This window comes from Megalobrama amblycephala, linkage group LG19 (genome assembly GCF_018812025.1).
Source record: "Megalobrama amblycephala isolate DHTTF-2021 linkage group LG19, ASM1881202v1, whole genome shotgun sequence".
In the NCBI taxonomy this organism is placed as follows: Eukaryota; Metazoa; Chordata; class Actinopteri; order Cypriniformes; family Xenocyprididae; genus Megalobrama; species Megalobrama amblycephala.
Window position 1 is genome coordinate 26,267,517 of NC_063062.1, and position 25,835 is coordinate 26,293,351.

At 35.5% G+C, this 25,835-nt stretch overlaps 1 protein-coding gene across 7 annotated transcripts in view; it reads left to right on the forward strand.

Moving 5' to 3' along the window:
- cntn5 (contactin 5) overlaps positions 1–25,835 on the forward strand; it is a 405,703-nt gene that overhangs the window by 133,536 nt on the left and 246,332 nt on the right. For all 7 annotated transcript variants that reach the window (XM_048168025.1, XM_048168027.1, XM_048168028.1 and 4 more), the window contains one exon: positions 915–1,033. In XM_048168025.1, the coding sequence (XP_048023982.1) occupies positions 915–1,033 (119 nt within the window). The remainder of the gene's footprint in view (positions 1–914; positions 1,034–25,835) is intronic.

Here is a 25,835-nt window from a genome sequence, read left to right on the forward strand (position 1 = left end):
GAGTGCACTATTATGGCATATGGATATTAACGTATGATAGTAATGTTTCTTATACTGTACCATGGTGCTTAAAATTGTTGTCAGCTTATATGGATTTTTGATGCTGATCCGAGTCCGAGTCATGCAGAAAATTGCAAAAATTAAATTAACATTTTATCACAGTATTTACTTAAAATTCACTAAAACATATGGAAATGGATGTTCCCAGGTGAAAAAAGTACACTTCTATAATGTACTTAAAATGTTCTATTTTTGCTCACTAATTTTGTTCTTAATATACAAAAACTTCTTCTTTAGTACTACTTAAAGTAAACTGTGCTATTTTGAGACACCATGAAATATGAACTAAAATGTGCTTTTAATATACTAACTAGAAAGCACAGTTTAGTTCATATTTCTCAAAATAGCACAGTTGAGTACACTTAGATGTTCTTAAGATTATATTAAGAAGTACTAAAGAAGAATTTTTAGTATATCAAGTACAAAATTAGTGCACGAAAATAGAGCACTTTAAGTACATTATAGAAATGTACTTTTTTTCACCTGGGAACATCCATTTCCATATGTTTTAGTGAATTTTAAGTAAATACTGAAGAGAGCGAGAGCGAGAGAGAGAATAAATAAATGTAGTAAAAATGTGCAAAAAATGGCATCCTATTCAATATAGCTCTAGATTTGTATGTTACCTGACAAAACATTTTATTTATTGTAATACATGTCTGGGTCATATTTTATCTCAAAAAACAAAAAAAAACATTATATTATTATTGAGACCTACTTCATGAATCATCAGGTTGCTCTCAGGACTGATGTATAGAACAGCAGTATTTTCAGTTAAACTAACCTACCTCTTTCTTTCACTCTTATTCACACATTCACTTTGTCCCTCTCGGTTGTCCTCTTGTTTTTCATAGGCACTGCTTTAATGAAGAAACAGACCTACTAACAATCTCACTGAAGGGACCCTCCAGACCAAGTATGGGGTCACCATGGAAACCACTTCTCCTGCTGTCAGTTATCAGCGGCCTGGCAGGTATGAGAGCGGTGGTGCGATTATATCAAGATAAGAAACTGCCTTTCCTGAAAACACTCTCCTCTTGCCTGTCTCTCTCTTTCTCTTAGCAACATTGACAAAGAGCAGCCGTGAAACATTTTTGTTATCCAGGGCTTGTTAGTGCGCTGCCCGTGTGTTCACATTACACTGGTATACAGCCAAAATGCTTCTGAGATAAATGTAGGCAAACTTTACCAATTCTGGGTCACTGAGAATGAAAATTATGCTTTGTTGATTCACTCCAGTTTGCAAGATATGCTATTCGGTCAGTATTGCGACCCTTGACTTGGGAATGGCAGAGGATAAGTGAGTTATAAAGGGAAGGGATCTCAATTTAAACCGGAAATGACTAAAATACATCTTTGACTGGATCTATGAATAAATCTATATTACTTGCATTTTAGGCAAAACAGTGAATGATGCAATCTGAAGCTAGTATTGTGTCATACATGATATGAATTGCATCATGAGATTCCTAAAAGTCATGGATGATGCAATCATAGGAAAGTTTTCATCACTATGCTGAACAAATTGCCCTATATCAGCTCTATAAATCATACAGCAGGGCTGCAAAACTCAATTCCTGGAGGGCCACAGCCCTGCAGAGTTTAGTTCCAACCCTGCTCCAACACACATACCTGAAGTTTTCGAATAAGCCTGAAGGACTTGATGAGCTGGATCAGATGTGTTTAATTAGGGTTGAACTCTGCAGGGCTGTGGCCCTTCAGGAACTGAATCTTGCACCCCTGTCATACAGTGTTGTTCTCTCTTATTTGTCAGAGTTTGATTTTGCAAAGGGACACATTTCTGTTTAGCCAAAGTGATGCCTTATACTTGTGTGAGCAGTGCAGATAACTTCAAATGGAGCAAATGAAGCCCATCAGTGCTTGCTGACTATTACTGGACAGTGACAAGAGATGTTCCATTTAATGAATACAAGCCAAGAAGCGCTGAATACACACTGAATAGGACTAAACTACCCTTAAAAAAGAATTGCTGTTTGGATTTAAATAGGCAAATACTTAGTCTATGACTGGATCATTATTGCTATCATTCTTATATTATGTTTCTAGCATGTTATTGGGAACACTTATTTTAACCCTAATTGATATAGTGTGTATTGATTTGATGGAAATCAGTGTTGTTTCCATCAAGAGGTGCATCCATTTTTGGTCAAGATCTTGTATTGACAATGCAAGAGGTGAGCACTCTGTAAAGTCTATTCCAGCACATCCCAAATACTTTCAATGAGTTTAAGGTCTGGACTAAGAGGTGCCAATTCATGTGTGAAAATGATTCTTCATGCTCCCTCCCAACCATTCTTTCACATTTTGGGCCTGATGAATCTTGACTGTCATCCTGGAATATGGCAATGATACATCTTCCTACATGGTTGTTTAAGCTACACACTCCATCAGTTAGGGTTAGAAGAACTGTTCCCAAACATATCAAAACATAATAATCACAGCAATAATGATCCAGTCTCTTAAGTATTTGCCTGTTTAAATCTGCAATTTTTTGCTGAGCAGTGTATGTACATAATTGGCCTTTTTTTTTTTTTTTTTTTTTTTTAATAAATTGGATATGTGGGTCAATGACGTGACGGGTTTTTGTCCTAAGGCCTTAATAATAATAAAAAACAAAGATATGACATCCAAAGTATGTAATGTAGTACAACTAGATTTCTTTATATTGAATCCAAAAGGTTTTAATTATATTTTGCTACATATAAAGGTATTTTAAAGATTATGAAGTGTCAAAAGGTCATTCGGTTTAACCATTCAAAGGCCAATACAGCCATTTAAGTTGTGATTAAAATATCTTAAAATGTAATAAATGTATATGTTTTTTCATATATTAACATAGTGCAAAATGGTATAATAAAATTATGTGTAGAAGTCATTGCTTTGTTATGAGAAAGAATGTCTGGAAAAAATGTATTCCATTGATGTCATTTGGAGTAACCAATATAAAGGGACCATTTTAGATCAATTCAGGCAGTCAGTATCATGTGAAAGGATGTGACATCATTCAGTCACATGCAAAGGACCACATGGTTGTGAAGCAAAGTAACTAACTCTCTTTTAACTATTTGAAAAATTCATGTTTCCACCCGAAACATTAGGTCATTCGGTACAACCGCTATAAAACATGGAAAATGTTGTAATATTTTAAAAACTTGTACTAAATATAAAATGTTTGATTGTCCGTTTGTTAGATAACTAGCTAGCTAGCTAGATATTAGCCTGTTAGCATTGTTTGAAAATATCGTCATTTGGTATAACCAAAAGTGTAATTCGGCAAAACCAAAATTTTGGTTAAACCAAATGACTTTTTTGCTGACAAATTTTGTCCATCTTGTAAAAAATGACAAAAGTGGTGTTAATAGATTATAAAAACCACATAATCTCATTGTTAACACTTAATACAGCTTCAAAATTAATTATATCTCCATTATATATATTTTTTTTTTACACTTTTAAAAGCCTTATCCGTCAATGACCCATATATAAACATTTTTGCTTATTTTTAATTACATAAACAGGACAGGTGACAGGTACTATCTACTCAATATACATAGACGTAAAATGTAAAAACTGAAATATCTTGGAAACAGTAACCAGTCAGCTGTTTTAATTGTCATATTTGAATTCAGAACATCAAAATACATAATAAATGGCACATTTTATCTCTGAGGCAGACAGCGTCTAAAAAAAAAGTACACCAGTGTTATGCAGCTCTCATAATGCCATTGAGGTATTGTCTTGAACTGTTAGCATGTTAATGGCTTGGTTAAGTAAACATCAGATAGCATAATTGACATCTAAAATGTAGTCCTGAATGTGTAATATTGTGCGTCTTTAGCAGATAGAGGAGCCCTGGGTGTGCAATTGCTGAACAGATGTTTGCACCATACCAAGCTACAGCAAACAAGCTTTGTCGAGAGCTGAAAAATTCCTACTAGCATGCTCATGTTTCACATGCTGTCTTTTGAAGGACCGCTTTGTAGAGGCTGTTTCTTTTCTGAAATACTGATAAAAAGAATTTCTGAATAGCAGAAAGTAGAATAACAATATACAAGCTGTGTGGCTACCAAAGCAATACTGTTATGTCTAATTAGACTTGTTTAATGCCTACTCTTATTGACATATTTATTGCTAAACAACTTTTTATTTGTTACACATCAGTTAATTGTTGCACTAATCAGATTGGTCGAGCAACATTCCAGTAATACTGATTAGAGGACTGGAACATTTCACTGTTGGTTTTACTCTGCATGTCTGTGTTTGCTATACAGATCAACATGGTGGATAAAAAGTATCCAGTATATTGTATATTGTGTCCTTCAATTACTTAAAGTTGGTATGAAACGGAAGCTTTGACAGTCTTTTTTTCTCTATTGTCATGTATATCTGAGTGATATAGCTTCTCAAACAAGAAAAAATGTAGGGTGGAACTTTATTTTGTCTGTCGGAAATTGATTGGATCGTTGTGGTTTGCTATTGGTCCATCTTATGCGAGTGACAGGTTGCCCCGCCTTCACACTGAAAAAAGTGTCATCAGAAAAGAGAAGAGCTGTCGCTGACGTGCACGGATAAATAATTTATAATAAATGCAGCAATATTTCATTAAAAAAAAATTATTTTGATTTCATGGTGACTTAATATGAAAATTGTTTATAGATTTTATACAACTGAATCAGAGCTGTACTGCACTATAAAACCACCTTTGCTTGTATGATAGCAAAAGATAGATATGCATAGAAACCTTTAAATCTCTATTTAAAGAATTCTTAAAACGGACTATTTAATGAATGCTTTTGCGCAGTGCTTTATGAATTTAGGAAAGACTTTTTTTTTTTTTTTTTTTTTGCAGTGCAATTGACATCTGAAATAATCATTATTACATAATTGTACATGTTCGTTTAAAACTGAAAATCTGAATTGCACTAAGTGTTTGTGGAGCCTGGTCTCACAGTTTATTTTATATCACTCAAACCCACACAGCATCTGAGCAAAGAACAGACTCTACACACACTCATGAAATCCCACAGGTTTTCTTCATGTCATTTAATCAGTGCTGCACATTTCAAAAAAGTCATCCATGACATATAAAACAGCATTTTTTTTTTTTTTTTTCAAATAATAAATAATTGTTATCATGCTTGAGCAAATATTATGGCCTCGCCGTCTACTGTCCACATAGGCAACTGCCATAAGGCAACATCCTAACAGAAATGGAACCTCATAAGTGATTGATTTGGAGCACTCTACATAGGCAGCAACTCTACAGTGTGGAGTCATTAGCTTAGCAACATGTCAAAGACTGTCAAAATCTGCTGTCAGTCAATTCTCCCATGAGCTTTACATGAGGAACACAATGCGTGTCCTCATGTGAAGTGCAATGGAAAAATACACTGACAGTAGATTTTGACAGCCTAATGTTAAAATGTTGCTAAAATAATGACTTAATATAAGAGATTTTCTTATTATGGGGAGATACCAACCTCTGTGGGAAAGCATCAATTTGGATCGCATTATAGCCTTGATGTCATTGAATTGCTGTCAGAGTTGTACAACAGTCAAGCACTGTTTCCAGATACCATAGAAATGAGCAGTGCCCTGATTTACCTAGTTCTGGCATGAAACACTAGATGGCACAGGCTGATAGGTCTTTAACTCATTTGGTATCGATCATGTAATTATCTACATTGCACAGCTGATTGGTTGCTGTTGCTTCAGCGGCTGATGAGGTGCGGCTCAACATTCATACAAATATGGTAGTGTTGCTGCTAGCAGTCTGCAGTGCGCTTTCAGAACCCCCCACCTTCCCCAGCTCCACCTGTATAGACCTGCGATGGGGTTAATTTATGTATGTTACATGTGCATCAGCAGCAGTATATCTCACATGCTCACAGGAATGTCTGTGAATGTACTGGCAGTAGCAAGTCTCGGTACTTGCTCTGCAGCAGCAGCAACAGCAGATCTATTCCACCAAGACCAAATACATTGACACTGCCATATCCATTACCATGCCAAGCTCTATTACCATACCAGTTTCCCAAGAGTTGTCATGACAGAACTATTTAAATGACTGGATTGTTCATTGTGATCCAGGCAGACGAGCAATGATCATGTCAGAGATAGGAATAACAAATTTTATTAAATAAAATGTAAAATTTTAAAGGCGGAAATTGACTCAAGTAAATATGACAACTGTAAAAGCAAATATGTCTCAAAATAAATCTTATTCAGTAGATTATAATAAAATCAATAGATAAAGTTTGTGAAGATCAGAATGTAGAGAAAGATGGGCCCAAAAGATATCTAAAGAATGCATGGAGAGAAGAAGAAGAAGGAACCCCTAGTCTTCTGAAACTATACATTTTTGCACACTATACATTTTTGTACTCCTCTTGCAACCATTTATTGATACACTCAAGACAAAATGTACCCTATAGCCGGTTTTATTAGGTCAATTGTGGTTTTAACACCTTTAAGACCTTTAAGAGAATATAGCAGATCTTGCATTATCTCATTACTGCAGAAATGCAAACTGATGCACTTTGATATCAAGCTACATCATGTAATCAATTCTGAAGGAAAATACACCCAAAGACATCTAGAATTCATAAAGGAAATATTAATAAGATTCATAAAAAGGGGAAAAAAATGAATAAAAGTGCCAGAAAGTGATAAAGCCATCGGAAATGTTTGAGCGGTCATTTTACGATTCCCTACCGACAGAGGGCAGGATAAGCGATATACAGAAATCGTTAAGATGGGTGTGTCTACTGCACACTACCAACACAGGTAACTGAACTAACACAAAATAGATTTCTTTATGTTCGTTATTATGCAGGAAATTTTAAGAATGAATATATATATATCTGGGATTATTAGTAGAAATGGATTTCAATATAGCCTACAATAAATATATACAAGCAATTTAGTTTCTAAATTTCGAAATTCTGCTAGGTTTTTAAACAGAGCTAATGACACCTGTGACTATAATCGTGTGCTACTTTGTGTTTAAAGGTGCCATCAAACGTTTTTTTACAAGATGTAATATAAGTCTAAGGTGTCCCCTGAATGTGTCTGTGAAGTTTCAGCTCAAAATACCCCATAGATTTTTTTTTTTTTATTAATTTTTTTAACTGCCTATTTTGGGGCATAATTAGAAATGCGCAGATTCAGGTTGCGGCCCCTTTAATTGCTCGCGCTCTCCGCCCCCGGAGCTCGCGCTTGCCTTAAAAAGTGCATAAACAAAGTTTACACAGCTAATATAACCCTCAAAATGGATCTTTACAACGTGTTCGTCGTGCATACTGCATGCATGCGTCAGATTATGTGCGTATTGTATTTATTTAGATGTTTACATTTGATTCTGAATGAATTTGAGGCTGTGATCCGTGGCTAATGGCTAATGCTACACTGTTGGAGAGATTTATAAAGAATGAAGTTGTGTTTATGAATTAAACAGACTGCAAGTGTTTAAAAATGAAAATAACGACGGCTCTTGTCTCCGTGAATACAGTAAGAAACTATGGTAACTTTAACCACATTTAACAGTACATTAGCAACATGCTAACGAAACATTTAGAAATATCATGTTATCATGAATCATGTCAGTTATTATCGCCCCATCTGCCATTTTTCGCTGTTGTCCTTGCTTGCTTACCTAGTCTGATGATTCAGCTGTGCACAGATCCAGACGTTAATACTGGCTTCCCTTGTGTAATGCCTCGATCATGGGCTGGCATATGCAAATATTGGGGGCGTACACCCCGACTGTTGCGTAACAGTTGGTGTTATGTTGAGATTCGCCTGTTCTTCAGAGGTCTTTTAAACAAATGAGATTTATATAAGAAGGAGGTTTGAGACTCACTGTATGTCATTTCCATGTATTGAACTCTTGTTATTCAACTATGCCAAGATAAATTCAATTTTTAATTCTAGGGCACCTTTAACTATTTATTACTAAGTTCTTCCTCTTTATTTGTTTAAATTGCAAAGGGACATAACTTACATCGATTTCTATGTTGTAGAGAGTTCATATTAGTCTGGTTTGTCAGATCTTTTTAGCCCCAGTATCAAACCCCTTTAGCGCTTAATCTCAGTGAAAGGTTCAGCAGGTGACCGTCTTCCCCCGGGCCATGTCTGTCTCTGAATAAAAACACTAATGCTGGTGGGAACAAAGCGAGCAGGGCACAGGAACACTCACCACGAAGTGATACCATCTGAGACTCCTGGTGTGCTTCAAAATGAAAATGTCGATTGGCGTTTGGAGAGTGACAGACATAGGGTGAGGACTGAATGAGGGAAGGAGAAAAAGCCCTGCTATGAGAGATGCCAACCTGCGAATGTTGGTGTTAGAGGTGCCTGTCAAATGTGTGACCTGCATGATGACTTTATAGAGGTTATGCTACTTATATTATGGACTACTACACAGTGCCGGAGGTGAAACATCTCTCCATTTTCACTTTTATTTGGTTTTGCTAAACTAGCACTATTTTGAATCATCTCAGGGTGATTCTATGTTTGGAGTGTGATTCCCAATGGCAGGATTCTTGCTGTGTGATATTTAAGAAGTGAAAGATTTCTCCCCGCTAGGAAATCAAGAAAGCTCACCCCTCCACCCGTCTTGGCCATTTAGAATGGCATTTTGGTCTCCCCACCGGTAATTCCTGCATTCACATGTGACCTGCAGTTGTAGCTGCTATTTTCTATGAGGTAAACATATGAATTGAGTCTGAGTGTGGAGTAAAATTGGACTGATAATCTTTTGCCGGACCATTTTTTTTCCAGCTCTGCCTCTAGCAATCTGAGGTACATGCAGAAGGCATGACAAAACTTCACAATCTGTTTACTGCAAGGCAAATAAGTAATTTGTTCCCTCCATGACTTGAATTGTTGCTTGGCAGTCTTTGTGGCTATTCTAGTTTCTAACAGTTTGAAACTTGTCCTCCTCATGTCAAGGACAAACACAAAGCCTTATAGTAACTAGCTAAAGGTAGCAATGTTACCAGCTTAACTACATTTTTTTAGTAGTGTGACAGTAGCCTGGCTTGTCAAAATAGTGTAGATTTTTCAGTAACAAGCTACAATTTCAATGTAGCTTCCCCAACACTGCCTGTTGGGGAAGCTACATTGAAATTGTTGCTTGTCAGGCTAGAAGCTACTCAAAATGTATAGTAGTTCAACTGGAGAGCAGCTACTAAAATAGAGAGAAAAAATAAAACATAGCTATACTATCAGCTAAAATTAAATAGTGGTTACATTGAAACTATTTGGATGGAAGATGGCATCTTGTAACTATAAAATTATAAATACTACAGGTTACACTTTATTTTAAGGTGTCACTGTTACAGTGTAATTATAAATTTAAATACTGAGTAAGATTAATTAACAACATGTACTTACTATAGGGTTAGGGTAGGATTAGGGTTTTGCTGAGGGTTAGTTGCATGTAATTATGCATAATTTACTGTTATTACTATGGTAAGTACATGTCATATATGTAATTGACACTGTAAAATAAAGTGTTACCATACTATGTAACTGAATCATTTAAAATGATAAAAAAATGGTGATGAACAACATCATTATACCTTTTGATTAAGGATGGAGCTAAACTCTGTAAGTGGACAAGTGCAATGCAAAATTATTTGTGTTGTTGAATAAAACTGGATGTGAATGAGGCTTTAACCATAAGTTTGTACAAATTATATGTAATTCTGTTCGCTTCATAGTCAACAAATAGCAAATACACCTTGTATAATTTTATAAGCATCATTTTTGTGTGGAACAAGTTGGATGTTTCAAGACTACTTTTTGAAAGCCATTGAAAACCCATGTACAACACACAGAAAAGCTTATATAATCACTCATTGTTCATAATTTATTTCATACACATAACAGGAAAAACATAGGTTTGGTGGATTAATGGTTGCCCCGATTCTTATTGGAGCTGATGATGCAGTACTCCACAGCCACTGCCAAATGGCTGAAAACTGATGCTGAGGATGTCTGAATATAAATACCCGTAAATGAATGAGGCTTCTACTTACATATTCCTATTCTTCTAGCTACCTTTCAGGGCTTTCAATGCAGCTCTTATAGAAAATCAGCATGCAGTGGATCTGTTTGCCATTACAAGTCAGATGCTCGCTACTGCTTATCAGAAACTGATTGCACTGCACTCATTTACGCTCATTCACTTTGGTTGTTAAGCAGTGAGTCATGTCATTGTACGGAAAACGCACCTCTGTCTTGCAGGCTATACCACATGAGGAATCCTACAGATGAGTCTACCCCTCTTAGTCTCACTAGCAGCCTGCATCCAATTCAGGGCTTGAGAGTTGGCCTTCAGGACTGCCACTGAATCATCACCATTCTACAGGTCTGTGTTCCCTTCTGTCCTCTATGGTCAGTGGGCCTGATGGTATCACAATGTCACTTTCCAGTGACTTCACTCTCTCTGTTCCTCTGAGTTGGAATGAGCTGCCAGCCTCAAGACAAACTTTTGAGACCATTAAAACCTTCAAAAAACAGCTGAAGGCTCTTTCACAAGCTCAGAAAAATTCAGCATGTTTAGTTCTTTAAGCTTCTGTACTCTCTTGAAGAAACATAGGTGTGAGGTGGATTCTTTTTAGATGGTTGAAGGCTTGATGTGCTGCCATGTTCTGGATCTTTTGCAGGTTGATACACTTAAAGTTGCTGTGTAGCGTGACAAATGCTACATTAAGTGATAGTGAAAAATGACATGTGAAGGCCAAGAAAGGTAACCCATACTCAGAATTTGTCCTCTGCATTTAACCCATCCAAGTTCACACACATTAGGAGTGAGTAGTGAACACACACACATTGCAAACAGTGGTTGGGGGTTAGGTGCCTTGCTCAAGTATTGAGCATTGTCATTTCCTGCCAGTATCATTCCGCTAAAAGTGATCGGACAGACCAAACTTTAAGTCATAGAGATTTGAAACTTTGAAGACTCACACCATCTACAACGTCACCAAGGCTTGCCCCGATCAGCCTGACGGGGGCGATACTGAGATCAAAAGTACGATATGGCCAACCTGGTCTCATAGGAAATACGTACCTGTGGGAACGTTTTCGCGAGTCGCCAAAATACGTACCAATGTGTACATATCACTGCAGTTTCCAACAGAAATGAAAGCTAGAGGCAGTAAAACGGCAAGCACTTTTGATCGTTTTCATACACAGTTGCCATTACAGGGTCAGATTATAGATTAATAAAGACTCGTTTTCATGTCTCTTTGCACAATAATATGTTATGACGTCAAAATGCTTTTTTACCAAAGTGCATGATTTATAAACAAATATATTTTGGACTTTGCATCATTTAATCAGCTTCATATGTTTCGCTTTTCTGACATAACAAGCTTGCTCGGTAGCTCAGCTGATACGGAGTTGTACTTAAGATGAGGAATCCCTGGGTACGAATCTCGTGAAAGGCGAGTCACGGTAAAAGAGCTCAAAGAGAGATCTAAACAAGCCAAAACGATACGATTATGGATGCTTTTTATGTCACATTTGCTTTTGTTAACACTATCGGGTAGGTTTAGGTGTCGTGTTGGTGGGACGTTATTTTAAAACGCAATGGAGTGCAAATTTCAAATCAGAACTGCGGTGATTTGTGTAAAAAACAACGTCATAAAAATGTACCATATTCACGTTTATCTGTTCCAGCAAAAAAAAAAAAATAAATGAACACGCTTTTAGCGCCACTCAGTGGCCATTTCACATCGAAACTGCAGTGATATGTACGTATTGGTACGTATTTTGAGACTCATGAAAACGTTCCCACAGGTACGTTTTTCTAATGAGACTGTGTTGGATATGGCTCATAACTCCTAAACCATTAGTCATAGAGTGTCTTATATCGTTGGAACCTTTGGCTCAATATGGACAAAATGAATGCCTCGGACTGCTCGTTGAAATTTTGGCTAAATGTTTAGGTATTTTAAGTATACTTTTGTGAACTAGTCATAGGTTTTTGGCCCGATCGGAACCAAACCAGTGTAGCAAGATTCTCTTTCAATTAACTGTTCCTGAAGGCTGCCAAAACGTTCGAAGTGGGTGAAAAAAAAAACATGAAAAATGGTGATAACTACTTCACCATTAGTCCGATTAACTTGAAAATTGGCATGCAGTGTCTTTGTCTGATGTGCCATTACTGTCTATGAGGACACTGATGCATCTCAAAAAACGTGTCTGGCATCGGCCAGTGAAGTTTGAGTAGCTATCAGACAAGGTTAACGGAGGCCAATCGGAACGAAACTCGCTGGGCCTTCACTTTTTTCATGTCCGTTAAGGATTGTGTATTATGCAATTTTTCAGACACACCCATGACATTCGTACCACACAGTAAAACTCATTCTGAGCAACTTTGCCTCTAGGACTGCCAATGTTCATCCAATTGATCATTAAATATTGGAGATTATTAAAAAAAACAACTTTGGCGAACTAGTTCTAGGTTTTTGGCTCAACCTCAATAACTGTTAAAAAGCTTTAAAAACCATATATTTCCTATGGTAAATTGCCTGTATTGGATGTAAATGCTCTTTTCCACCTATGATCGAGATGGTTACAGGCTTGCCTTTAATGAGAAGACAGAAGGGAGAGAGAAGTGGATTGGGATATTTGAAGCAGGACTCAAGCTTGTGTCTCCATTACAAAACAAAACTGGATTTGATATAAGCATGTGCATTATCCACTCTGTCACGGCTCTTGTAGTACTTGTAGTGTAGCAAACTACTTTGGCTTTACTGTAGGTTCACTACTGCAGACTTCAAGTCAATTTGGGACATTCCTACTTATAAGCTCAGAAGTTGTAAATGTTATGTGATGTAATTTCGGGTAATTTTGGTTGATGAACACATAAACCTCCATAATTGAACTTGCAACATCAACACAGTTATTGAACTTATGTATATCAACATTGATCTGATGAGCTAAAAAGTGGTATCATTGCCTTCGGTAGAGTTGCTTTATTGCTGAATTAAGTTTGGTTCATAACTGATAAACTTTGCAACATAATTTGACACTGTTATTGAACTGAAATAAATCTACATTGAACTAAATTGAACTGAATAATGACACCCTTGCCTTCTGTAGAGCTGCTTTATACTGTAGCTGAATTGAATTTGTTTCATAAGTGTTGAACTTTACAACAATGGCACTGACATTGAACTGAGTTATGTCAACATTGAACTAAATTAGCTGAATTTACACTATTGTCTTCTTTAGTGCTTTACAGCTGAAAATGAAGTTGCATAATTATTGAATTGTTTCAAAATGGATGTATTTTGCATCATTGACACTGTTATTTTCCTTATTACTTATTTTGTGCTAATATTGGATTTATTACTTGTGAAGCTTCTTTGAAACCATTTGTATTGTATAAAGCGCTATATAAATAAAAATTACTTAACTTGATTGGGCCATGAACACACATTTATTTATTTATTTATTCTCTCTCTCTGGGTACTTTTTAGAGCTAATACAAAAACAAAAAAAAAAAAAAAAAAATGAAGCACAACTAATGTGCATTAGGTGTGTAATTGATGCTTTATCTGTGTATTCAATCATTCTCATTGTGCCAAAGAGAATGATGGGAAATGCAGTTTTGTTGCACAATTCTGACGCCTCATTAGCCAGCTAAATGAGTAGTATTATCTGGCAAGTTTTATTACTATTCTTCATCAGCAGTACATAAAAGAGGTACAAGATAATTTTGTAGTCAACATACACAATTAAAACTTAATTATCACTAATTTGTTTCTGCCATGATTCTTTAATCGACACACCCTCAACTTGGAAAGTCTGAAAGAAAATCCAGAATTTTCTACTGGTAATTACATAGTTCCATTCATGCATGTTTATCTCTGAAATACAGTCATTCTGACATGACGTGAAGCAGCATGCTTTAAAGTAGTTTGTAGCTGGGAAAACTAAAGTATAGTCTCAAAGTAGCTTCCACAACACTGAAATGTATCCATGTCCATGGTGCTTTGTATGGTGAAATCCTGAACTTGGACTTCTGCCCGATTAACAAATGCCAGCATCTGCCTCAGATGTTTGCTTTAGTTCTGCTCTGCTGTTGATTCCAGCCTTGTGTTTCCTGGCCACTGATACTTGTAGACATAAACAGTTCAGCAGCATAATAATGTCCCCTAGTAAAATAACAAGTTTAACTCAACCTTTGTGTGATTTGGCTGAAAGTTTTTCTTCTGACAGAATGCTAACTGCGCTAACAATATTGTGAGTTTTCAGCATGGGATAAACTTGCAACAAGCACAGAGGTGTAAAGAGTACATGAAAACCATACTTTGTAAAAGTAGAGATACCTTACAGAGGTTTGTTCATATATATATATATATATATATATATATATATATATATATATATATATGCCACTGTCATTTTTTATTTTAAAGCTAATTATTTATGATAGTATATTGATATTGACTTCTACTTATCTGCCACACTTTTCTCAGAAGTAGATATATGGGATTAATTCAGTAAATTTGGAGCATTTGGTGTTCTGTTATCAGACTGTCCTCCAAAAAACAAAAAAAAAAAAAAAAAACATATAGGTCGTTTTTCAAGCACCTTATTATGACCTATATTGTGTGTCGTGTTATGTCTGTAGTCATGAAATGATGTATGACTGTCATTACCATCAAAATACATGTTCATTTAAATGCAATTTGTGGACTTTTTACACCATTTGTCCTATTTCCATTTAGCAAAACTCGTTTTTTTTATTAACGATTACACCCACCCCACCCCTAAACCTACCCTTAGTGATTTATAGTGCATATCACTTTATGAGCATATGCGTTCCCTGGGGATCGAACCCACGATCGCATGATTGCATATTGTTATATATTGCAATGCTCTGCCAATTGAGCTACGCAAAACCCGAAATATGACATAGGTAAAAAGGTACAATGCATTAAAATGAAAGTGTCCTGTTGTCGATAGGGGTGCAACTTTAGTAAACGCTCCTATGGGTCGTATTTCAGCGAAGTGACAAACGACCTATAGGCGTATTGCTTGGAGAAAATGTTGTCTGTTATTGAATGACAGCTAGCTAAAATACAGCATGGAATATTGAATATAGCATTGTCATCGTCATAATGGACAACGGTTACTTTTTGTTCTCTACAAAATGTTCACCATGTTTAAGCATCTCAGGATGCGAACAGCAGGATCAGATGAGTCTGTGTGGATTACATATCCTTTATTTTGTATTAGAATGAACTGTCTACTCCTGCTGGACTGCAGCTGAGTCAGGGACCGATACATAATAGCTCTATGTGGACACCTGCATTAAGAATAAACCGGCACTTCATGCTGATGGTCCACCGGAGAGCCACACTTAACAGCCATTACTCTCAGCTATGTGCTTACACACCCAGAAAATAAATGCATGTGCAGACGGCCTGCAGACCGCAGTAAATATTGCACAAAAAGGTCACACTGCCACTGACTTAAAGCTTAGTGAAGTGTTGCCATAAAGACACATTTTGAATTTTAATGACTTCTCAAAAACTCAATTGATTTTTTTTTTTTTTTTTTTTGCTGGCTAACTTTTATTGGCTTTCAGACAGAAAGAACCCTTTAAACGTGTTTTATACTTTAGGTTCAATAATGTATAATACCATTCAAAGGTTTGAGTTAAGTATGACTTTTTCATGTTTTTGATGTTCTCTCGTGCTTACCAAGGCTGCATTTTTTGATCAAAAATACAGTATAAATAGTAATATTGTGAAAAATGATTATAACACCTTTCAAAAATAAGCATATATAGTATATGCTCTATTTACTGCTATAGACAAATCCGGCGAAACACGGAAGTAAAGCAGCGCCGCCATTACTGCGTGCCTTGCTGCTAAGGAAGTAGCAGAAGTAGCGTGTTGGTCCCGTAGGCTGTAGCAGATGTTAGCTATATAGTTTTTTTAGTATGTATGCTGTCCAGTGATGCCGGGCAGAGCATGTTGTGTGGTTGGTTGTTTTAACAACAGCACAAAACTACAGGCCTGGAATAAAACCGTTTGTGTAATCCACAAAGCTTTGTTGCACATTGACTGCCCATGTTTACTGCCATACGGATTGCACAGAGTTCCTGGTCGAGCGGAGGACCAAGATGTGCGTCAAAAGTGGATGAAACACATAACCGAGGTGGCTCATCGCATGCCAGATGATTAATAAAATAATCTTGAATACCTGTAAGAACATGTATTTTATTGCTACAACTGGTCGTGGCTAAGGCCATCCTTAAAAATATTTTGGTTTGCCGTAACAGCCAAAAAAATAAAAAAATGGTCGGTAGGTCGTAAAAAATGTAAAAAAAAAAAAAAAATGTATTGCATCACATTAAGTGTATTGTGATTGTCAAAACATTTTAGTAACTAAGCTGAATTTTATTAGGTTTAGTGACATGTTACAATGTTTACATGGTAGGCTACAATTTCTGGTAAGCTACACTTTTTTATTATTTTTATTCAATTATTATTATTTAATTATTATTGTGATTTGATTTAATATTGACTCATTTGGATAAATATTAGGTAGGCTATAATTTTTCTCTTAACTTAATGCTGTAAACATACAGAGAGCCCTATCAGCTGGCAGTATTATTTAAAAATAACAATTTAAATATAATGCATTTTTTATTATAATAACAACTTTATTTAATGATATAAGTAAAAATATAATAAAGATGTAATACAGTACACATATCAGCCAAAACAGGTTCTGTGTGAGGGGCTGCTAGCTGACAGCGTTCGGTCATTTCTGAGAGATTTACCTCAGACGAAGGTAAGTGTGAATACATAAATCCATTTTGAAAAACATGTTTACAAGAACATAACATTATACGTAACGTCGTTTGATGTTGTAATATTTTTTAATCTGTATTTCTAGCATGTCACATTTACAAGCACCAAAACGGTATTTATTGTTTGAATTTCGTAATAAAATTGACAGAATCTGAGAGCTGCGATTTTTTTCTATCATAAGTAACCTGCTCTGTCTAGTCTGTCGGTCTCTGTGTCCTCTTTACTTCGCGATTTTTCTGTGCGTGAGAAAATGGATGTGTGGCGTGAGAGCGTGTGAAAAGCGTCAATTGCGTGTGTCTCACATTTTATTGCATTTGTATTAGCTGTTTGAAGAGTAAAAAAAAATCTGTGGGTCTTAACGCAATTACAATCGGCAAGTCGGTCGGACTAAAAGGGGAAAAAATAATTAATTGGGTCGGTCCTAAATTGACAGGGTCGGTCGGGTTATGGCAAACAAGAATATTTTTAAGGATGGCCTAATAATTATTTAAAACTTGAAGCTTGTGAACATATTAGCAACACAGCTAGTAATGACAGCGTTCGGTTTTATTGTTGTCATCAATTAATACACTTCTTAATTACATTACATTACATTTTTACATTATTACATTATGTTGTCAATAAATTACCTTTATCGGTAAGTTTTGGCCACTGCCTGACATCATCTACCCATGTTCCCTTTCACCAGACATTTTCTTTAATGAGCAGGATGCGCTTTAATTGAAATGTCATTAGAGGGCACCAGCAAGTGTCACACCGTCACACTTCGCAGGCACGCAGTAATGGCGGCAGGCAAGATGGCGGCGCCCATAGAGTTCGTGGCGGATTTGTGTATAGCTGTTGTTTTTGAGCAGCTTTTGATAACACTTCCTTCAGTGGTCCACTTTAGACATTCTACTAATTGTAAGTAACTTTACATCTACAGTACATATCAACTAGCATTCATTAGCGAAAACGGGCACTTTAAAGACTTGTGCAGGCAAAAAGACTGAAGAAATTTGTGTTTGTGGCTGGTGTGCCAAAAAGTTCAAGTGAAGTGGTGTCAATTATTTATTTATTTATTTTACAACATGAAAACAGATAGGGCAAAATGTAAAATGTATATGCAAACATACAATTTTTAACTGGAGACTTGCTCTGACCAGATAGTTTGAATTAGGTGTGTTCGGCTTAAAGCAGTGCTGACTGATCGGTGTACAGCATTAAAATATGTGAGAGCGATTCGAAATCACATGGAGCCGTCTGCTCTCTAATCGCTCTTGTGGTACTTTGATGTTATACACTGATCTAAGTCGAACACACCTGTTGACTCAAGAACAGATGCAATCAGATTGGTCCAATTCACGTATGAATCGTGTGATTTGTGAAATGATTTATCAGGTTGATTAAAAAGAATCAGTTCATGAATGGGACACCGCTATAGCATCTCAAAGTGGTTGACGATTGATTCAGTTAGTAAAAAGTATGATATTATGCTCTGGAATGTAGTGAAGTAAAAGTTTCCCAAAATAAAAATACTCAGGTAAAGTACAGATACTTGAAAAATGTACGTAAGTACAGAAACAAAATAAGAGTACTTTTTTACTCTAAAACCCCCCCCCCCAAAAAAAAAAAAAAAAAAAAAACAACAACAATTCAGCGATTTTCAACATAAGACAAGCACTGATACTTACAAAGCTTTAATTGAAATTGCATCTTGAGAAGGATTACTGTATTTGTTCTCCATTAGACAGTGATTGCACTGCAAATTTATTCCAAACTGAAATCAAGTACAAACACTAGCTGACTCTACAAGCTGTAATTAGTAATCATTTTTTTTTTTTTTTCTGATCACCAACCAAAGTATGATTAAAACAAATCATTGTGCTCATTCCATTTTTAAAAACTCTACCTGCAGAGTCCTTAAGAGTCAGCCACTGGTGTGAAAAAGCTATTGAACAAACTGTTTTTCCCTCTCTTACAGGGATAGTTCATGAAGAAAAAAAAAAAAAAACTTTATGTACATTATTTACTCACTCTAATGTGTCTTCAACCCTGTATGACTTCCTTGTGTGTCAACCCTGTATGACTTCCACTAATGTACTGGTCCCTCTTTTCAATGTAATTAAAAATGAATGGAGATTTTATACATTAAAAAAAAATGGACACAGAATCACCATACAAATATCATAGAATTAGTCTGTATGATTCATAGACTATATTTCAAGTGTTGGTAAGAACAGACTCAGTGATCCAGTCACATCAGTTCTTGAGTCAATAGCTCACTAAAAGGATGGTTTTCAGGAAATAAAACCTTACATTTTAGTCTGTTTCTCACAGATGTGTTCAAACTGAGAGGAACAGAGGGGGTCACAATTAGGGGCTAAAATAAAATAAAATAACGTGTTATGGCATTCTGTTTCTATTTTTCAATAATTCTGTCAAATTATTGCCCATGCAAATTTTGAATCTGTAATCTTTCAGAATGGTAATTTAAGTTACAATTGTGGTAATGAGAGAGATTTATGTATTGGTTGGAAACAAGCTGTTAGTCAAAAATGTTATACAAGTTGTTTCAGTCAGAGTAAAAAGAGTCTGTTGCACTGCAAAGTAGTTGCATCTGCAAAAAGAAAATTGATTTGGAATCGACAGAATGCACCAGCTTCACCGGCAGGAACACTAATCATCATAATGGTGATATCAAATGAAGCATCTGCTGGCTAAAACAACATCAATAACACTAAATAGAGCTAATACATTTGTTGATTCAAAATGACAATAATTTGCATGCTTCCATCAGTCCTTATGCTTTACTGACCAATGAGCAGCACCGGTCAGATTCAATCACAAAATATTCTCAACTCAGACAAGTTTGACCAAATCAAAAGCCTAGGAAACAGTCATATTCTAAAACTTAATCACATCAGTGAAACCTATGTGATAATTATGAAACCAAATGATATTTTGCCGCATAGAATTGCATATTTACTTGATTTTATATATATGAAGAATTTGATTCCAATAAATCCATTTTGACTAATTTGAGTAAAAATGTGTTTTTTTTTTACCAAGAAAGCGGCAAGATGAAAACCACTATTTTCTGTTTCAAACTTACACATAGCATCTTTTGCTTATAAAAACATTAAAAATTCAAATCTAGATTTTGATTTTCAAAGGTTTATTATAAAAATGAATTATTTTTTTCTCAAAATGCACAACAAAGTAAGTTGATTCACATATATGACAGCCTCTTAACTTTGTCAATACTAATCTTTTATACAGGTATACTTGACTAAAATTACATTCAGTCGTCGCTCCCAAAATGAATTCAACGGGTCATCTTGTTAATGTTATAAATTATTTGTCATTACCGATTAAAGAGTAGGGGAGAGTGGGGTGATTTGTGCCAGGGTGGAAGTAGTTCCACCCATTGTTTCTGGAAAACCATAGAAGAAATTGGTCATGTGACCACATAATTTTGAAAAGCCACCCATTTTACTCATCCTCCAAAGAAGAGAGACACATGGGATGAGAGGAAAGCACATTTTAGCTCAAAAAACAGTTTTTTCCCTTTCAAAGTAAAATTTCTATGATCATGGTTTTTTGATTGTAGTGTCTGAACAATTATAGACAAGTTTGAAAACATTTCAAGCAGGCTTTAGCAGGCTAAACAATGAGTCTATACAGTTAGCATGATGTTAGCTCTTAACTGCTGGATCATGCTAGTTTTTCAAACTTGTGGGTCCGGGGTGATTTGTGCCAAAGGGCCTGGGTTAACTTATGATTATTTTAAACATATTATTAATTTGTAATTGTACTCTTACATTTTAGCAGTTAAACTATATGGCATTCTTGATTTTAGACTATGTAGCAAACAGGTATTTTCATCTTCAGAAAGATTTTTCTTCCTCCACATATTGCATGAGAACTGTGACTTGCTTAATAATGTGGAACAACCTTTAGCATAGCAAATTCCATAGCAAATTATTTTTGTCTGAGATTGATACCAGTTATCTAAAAAGACATGGATAAATAAACAAACAAACATTTTCTTAGAAAAACTAAAATCTGAATGTTTATTCTACTGAAATCTTACTGATATGTCACTTGCATAGTTATTTGGAATGCAGTGTATTCTTATATATGTTACATAATTGACAGAAAGCGTTCTATGTATGTCAACAGGCATCTATTGCCAAAGCCTTTTTGCCTGAAATGATTCACAAATATCATATATTGTGTATTTAAGTTTTTTTTTAAGTTACAGTTCATAATGTTAAAATGTTCTGTTTTACTTAAGAATTGACTGGCACAATTTACCCCAATGCATTCTCCCCAAAGGCACAACTTACCCCACACCAGGGGCAAGTTGTGCCACGAGACCACTTTTTTCCCATTTCTGAAACAATTTATTTCAGATCCAGTTATTGTTCTCAGGGATGCACCACATTCTGAAATATATGTGCATTCTTAAGTTGAAGGCATTACTGCCATGGACTCACTTTAAAGTCACTTTAAGTAAAAACTGGCACAACTCACCCCACTTTCCCCTATCTGGCATCACCGCATTGTTAAAATAAACACATTTGCCGAGTACACTGGTATTAAAAACGGCTTTTAAAAACTGTTCATGATTCAGTTTTGGGGACCGTGACAGAGGTTTGATGCTGTCGTGGAACAAGCAACAAGTCTGCATTTTTCCTCCTCCCGACTCGAGTGCCTCATCTTCTTAATCTCCTCACATAAATGATTACATTTCGACAACTTACGTTTCTTCCCCACCTCAGAAACCACCATAGGTTCATCAATGCTGTCAAAATTATTTATTTTTCTGTTTTTGTTGATCACAAAGTACAAAGTAGATGAGGAAAACTAGGATGCCGGGTGTATTCAGAGCGCCGCCATTACTGTTTACAGTGGGTGGAATGGAGTGCTGTGATTGGTTGAGCGGATATATCGCATTCTGCAGAGAAGAGAGACTGGTGTTTGTCTTGTTTTGGAAAGAAAGGGAGAAACCATAACAGAATAACACGACGTATATAGCATTTTGCGCAAAATTAATAAATGACTTTTCAATACCGACCAGATACAATACAGATTTTGGCGGAAACTCTTTTTTTTTTATGGCGTTTATCGTGTTTTGGAACCAAACTCTTCATATATATAAAAGGCTAAATTCAATCACACTGTAAAATGTTTATTGTCAAATTAACAGTAACTTACTGGCAACAATTATCCAGTAGTTGCTGTATTTAATACCACAGTAAAATTACCGTAAAAATAACTACAGTAGTTTTAATCATACTGTAAAATAAAGTACATCATTAAGTATAATGCTGTACTTTATTTTACAGTATGCCTAAAACTACTGTAGTTATTTTCACAGTTAATTTTTATTTATTTTAATTTAACTGTTATATATTCAATAACACAAATTATTGCTTCAGATCAACTTTATTTAGGTTTCATCTTTTACATTTCTGAACTTCAATACAGAAATTTACCAGCATATTAATTTCATCAATTAACAAAATACAATTAAATTCATACCACTAAAATCACATTAACACATTGTGCCAGTGGAAAATAAATGTTGGAAATATAAAAATAAAGTTTGAAGAGTTAAAGTACTTAATTAGTAGCAGTATACAACAATAACCAGTGAATACATATCATCTTACATCTTAAAACCACATGCCATTAAAGAAAAGGGTCTTCTTTATTGCGACGACTCTTCCCCCTGTCTCACGATGGTTCAGCCCGTCTGCCAGCGCCACTGCAGGAAAAAAATGCTGTCAGCATGGCTTAACTGGGAAATGAGTGCCAGCACCAAAAATATTTATACCTTGAAGTTGCAAACAACATTGGTACAAAACAAAAAAAGTGATTACATGCGTTTTAAAGTTGACCTACCATTTTCACGAATGCTTTTCGTCTTCACAACGGCTCTTCCCGCCTGTCTCGCGATGGTCCAGCCGGTCTGCCAGCGCCGCTGCCAGGCGGAAAATTCTAGTTAGTACCGCTTAAATGGGAAATGGTCACCCGGTCCGATGTTCATACATATATTTATTAACTCAAACGTATTTATACTTTGCAAATAACATTTGTATAAAACAGATAAGGCAATTACATGTGTTTTAAAGTATATCCACCTACCAATGTCACATAGGCTACTCCGTCCTCGGACTTTAATCTTCACCACGCTGCAGGAGGAAAATGCCAGAAAATGAACGTTTACTCATGTATTTTTATGGAAATTTTTATTATTTTTATCTTGATTTTATTAACTATAACGTAGCTTTATATTTTGGAAATAACATCAGAATAAAACATAAAGTGAAAAAAACGAGAAAAGTTAACCTACCATACTGTTGTGGGCTTTCATCATGATGAGTCTGTCATGCGTGAGGAGGTGTGTGGTTGTTTTTCGCGGTCATTTAGTAGCCTACTGTATTTAGATATACAGTAGGCTAAAATTTTCCCAGAATGCATTGAAAATCTACAGTAACATACTGTACACAGCTTATGCAGTTGGAAACTGTTAAGAATACAGTAACAAGCTGTGGGAATGACAAAATCTACAGTAATATGCTGTACTCAGATTCTACAGTAGGGACCTGTTGAGAACACAGTATAATACTGTGAAAACAACAGAAATTCACAAAGAATGTCCTGGAGTATTTTCTGGCCCAAACATGATTTGCTAAAGATGCATAAGATTTTCTTAATAATTTAGAAGTGTTACAACAGTAGGTTTTAATATTTAATATTAGCTGAGCAAGGTTGTGATTTAATGAAGTTTTAATTTTACACTGTAAAAAAAATCCCAGTAAAATTTACGGTAAAAAACCGGCAGCTGTGGTTGCCAGAACTTTACCGTAAAAAATACAGTAGTAACGTAAAAAAAAATCTGTTAAATTTACGGTAAAATAACGTATTTCATTAACTGATATAATGTTAATTTACCAACCTAATGAAGTACTAATATCTGTTTTTACCTTTATAATACACTGACAGTCACCAAACACAGTGGTCATAAGAGTCACATGATGAATCAAAGTTCATCACAAGCAGCTTTTCCACAAGCTGAGGAGGACAATACTAATATATAGAAGGTGCACACAGTGTCATTCGCACACACACTAAACACCATCATGGTAACATGCATGAAATTTTAAAAATGCAATAAACATTAATTTAACAACATTAGATGTAACATAAAACCCTAATGTACATAACTGATTAGATAAAAATGAGAAAAACTAAGAAGAAACAGAGTTATTTCAATGAAAATATATCAAATGTGAAGTGTCACGCAGGGAATTGTGGGAATGTCAATTTACGTTTTTTTACTGTAAATTTTACAATGAATTGTTATTTTTCACTTCCAAAAACTGTGAATTTAACGGTATTTTACCGTAAAATTACATTAAATGTACTGTTAGATCTATTACAGTTATTCACCGTATATAGTACGGAAACTTTCTGTAAATCAATTGACAGTTTTTCACCGCAGCATTTTTACAGTCTTTTACTGTTAAAATCACGGTCATTTTTTACAGTGTATCATTGTTACTTGATTTGCTTCACTGAAAAAAAAAAAAAAAAGTCTTTGTCCTTATGTCCTGTTTTTTTTAGCTTTATTTCACATTCCTTGCAATCATATGTAAAAGAGCAGCTGGTACAGTCTTCAAAACATCTTCTTTAAGTTCCACAGAAAGAAAGTTATACAGGTTTGAAACAATGTAAGGCTCATTAAATTATGATTTAAGTATTTGAAATGACCTTACATTATCAGTGCCTTTGGTTAACACTCTTTGGCTGGCAGGCAAAATGCTGTAATACAGTTCTAATACTGTGGGGGAAACACAGACAAGCATGTTTTACTGTTCGGTGCCACTGTGTGGGACCAGTACTGATGGAGGATTAAATCCTACAGTTCTCTCAAGCTGAAAGTATAATAATTGCTCTACTGAGGTTTGCACATTGCCAACCGAATTTCTACACCTCGTCGGCGCTGCCTGTGCGTGGGTTAATATGTGGAATGATATAAAGATTATCAGGTTGAAAAAAATCAAAAAAACAAAAACAAAATGCGATGCAGTGAGGTTGCAGAAGATTATGAAGCTTACTCATGAGGATTAATCTCTAAACACTCATTAAAATCAGTGTTAAGCCTCACTAATATTCAGAAACTGTGAAGATGAGCCTCTCAATTCTAGATTCAGTCCAGGGTGATGACATAGCACTTCAACCTTTATTTAGATGTGTTTAACCGTGGATTTTGTTCCATTTTTAAAACTATTTAGCTAAAGCCATTAAAAGAGGCAGATGCTCGCACTGGCAGACAACATGTTTAATATTATACAGTATATGTGTTTGAAGAAACAGATTTTGCAGCGCTGCTCTCGTTCTGTTGTAGAAAGTCACAGAAGATGCTCTTTGGTTTGATTTCAATCAGTCAGAGAAAAAAATGATAGTCAAAGGCAAAAGTTCAAAGAAAAACTGTGTAACTAAGATTGTCTAGATCAGGGGTGCCCAATCCTGTTCCTGGAGATCTACCTACCTGCAAAGTTTAGCTCCAACGCTGATAAAACACACCTGAATCAGTTAATTAAGATCTTCAGGAGCACTTGATAATTACAGACAGGTGTGTTGAGCAAGGCTGGACCTAAACTTTGCAGGTAGGTAGATCTCCAGGAACAGGATTGGGCACTCCTGATCTAGATATTGTCTAGGATACTGTGCATCACTAAGAACATGCATAAATAAAGTATTACTACTATTGTAGAAAAATCAATATGTGCAGTACAGTGATTTGGAAGGAAATACAAAATTCTTCAGAAAAAGTCATGTATTACACTCAGATACCTGTAATCATAGTTTTATCAAATAATCATCTGAACATTCATTGCTTTACCTGTCAAT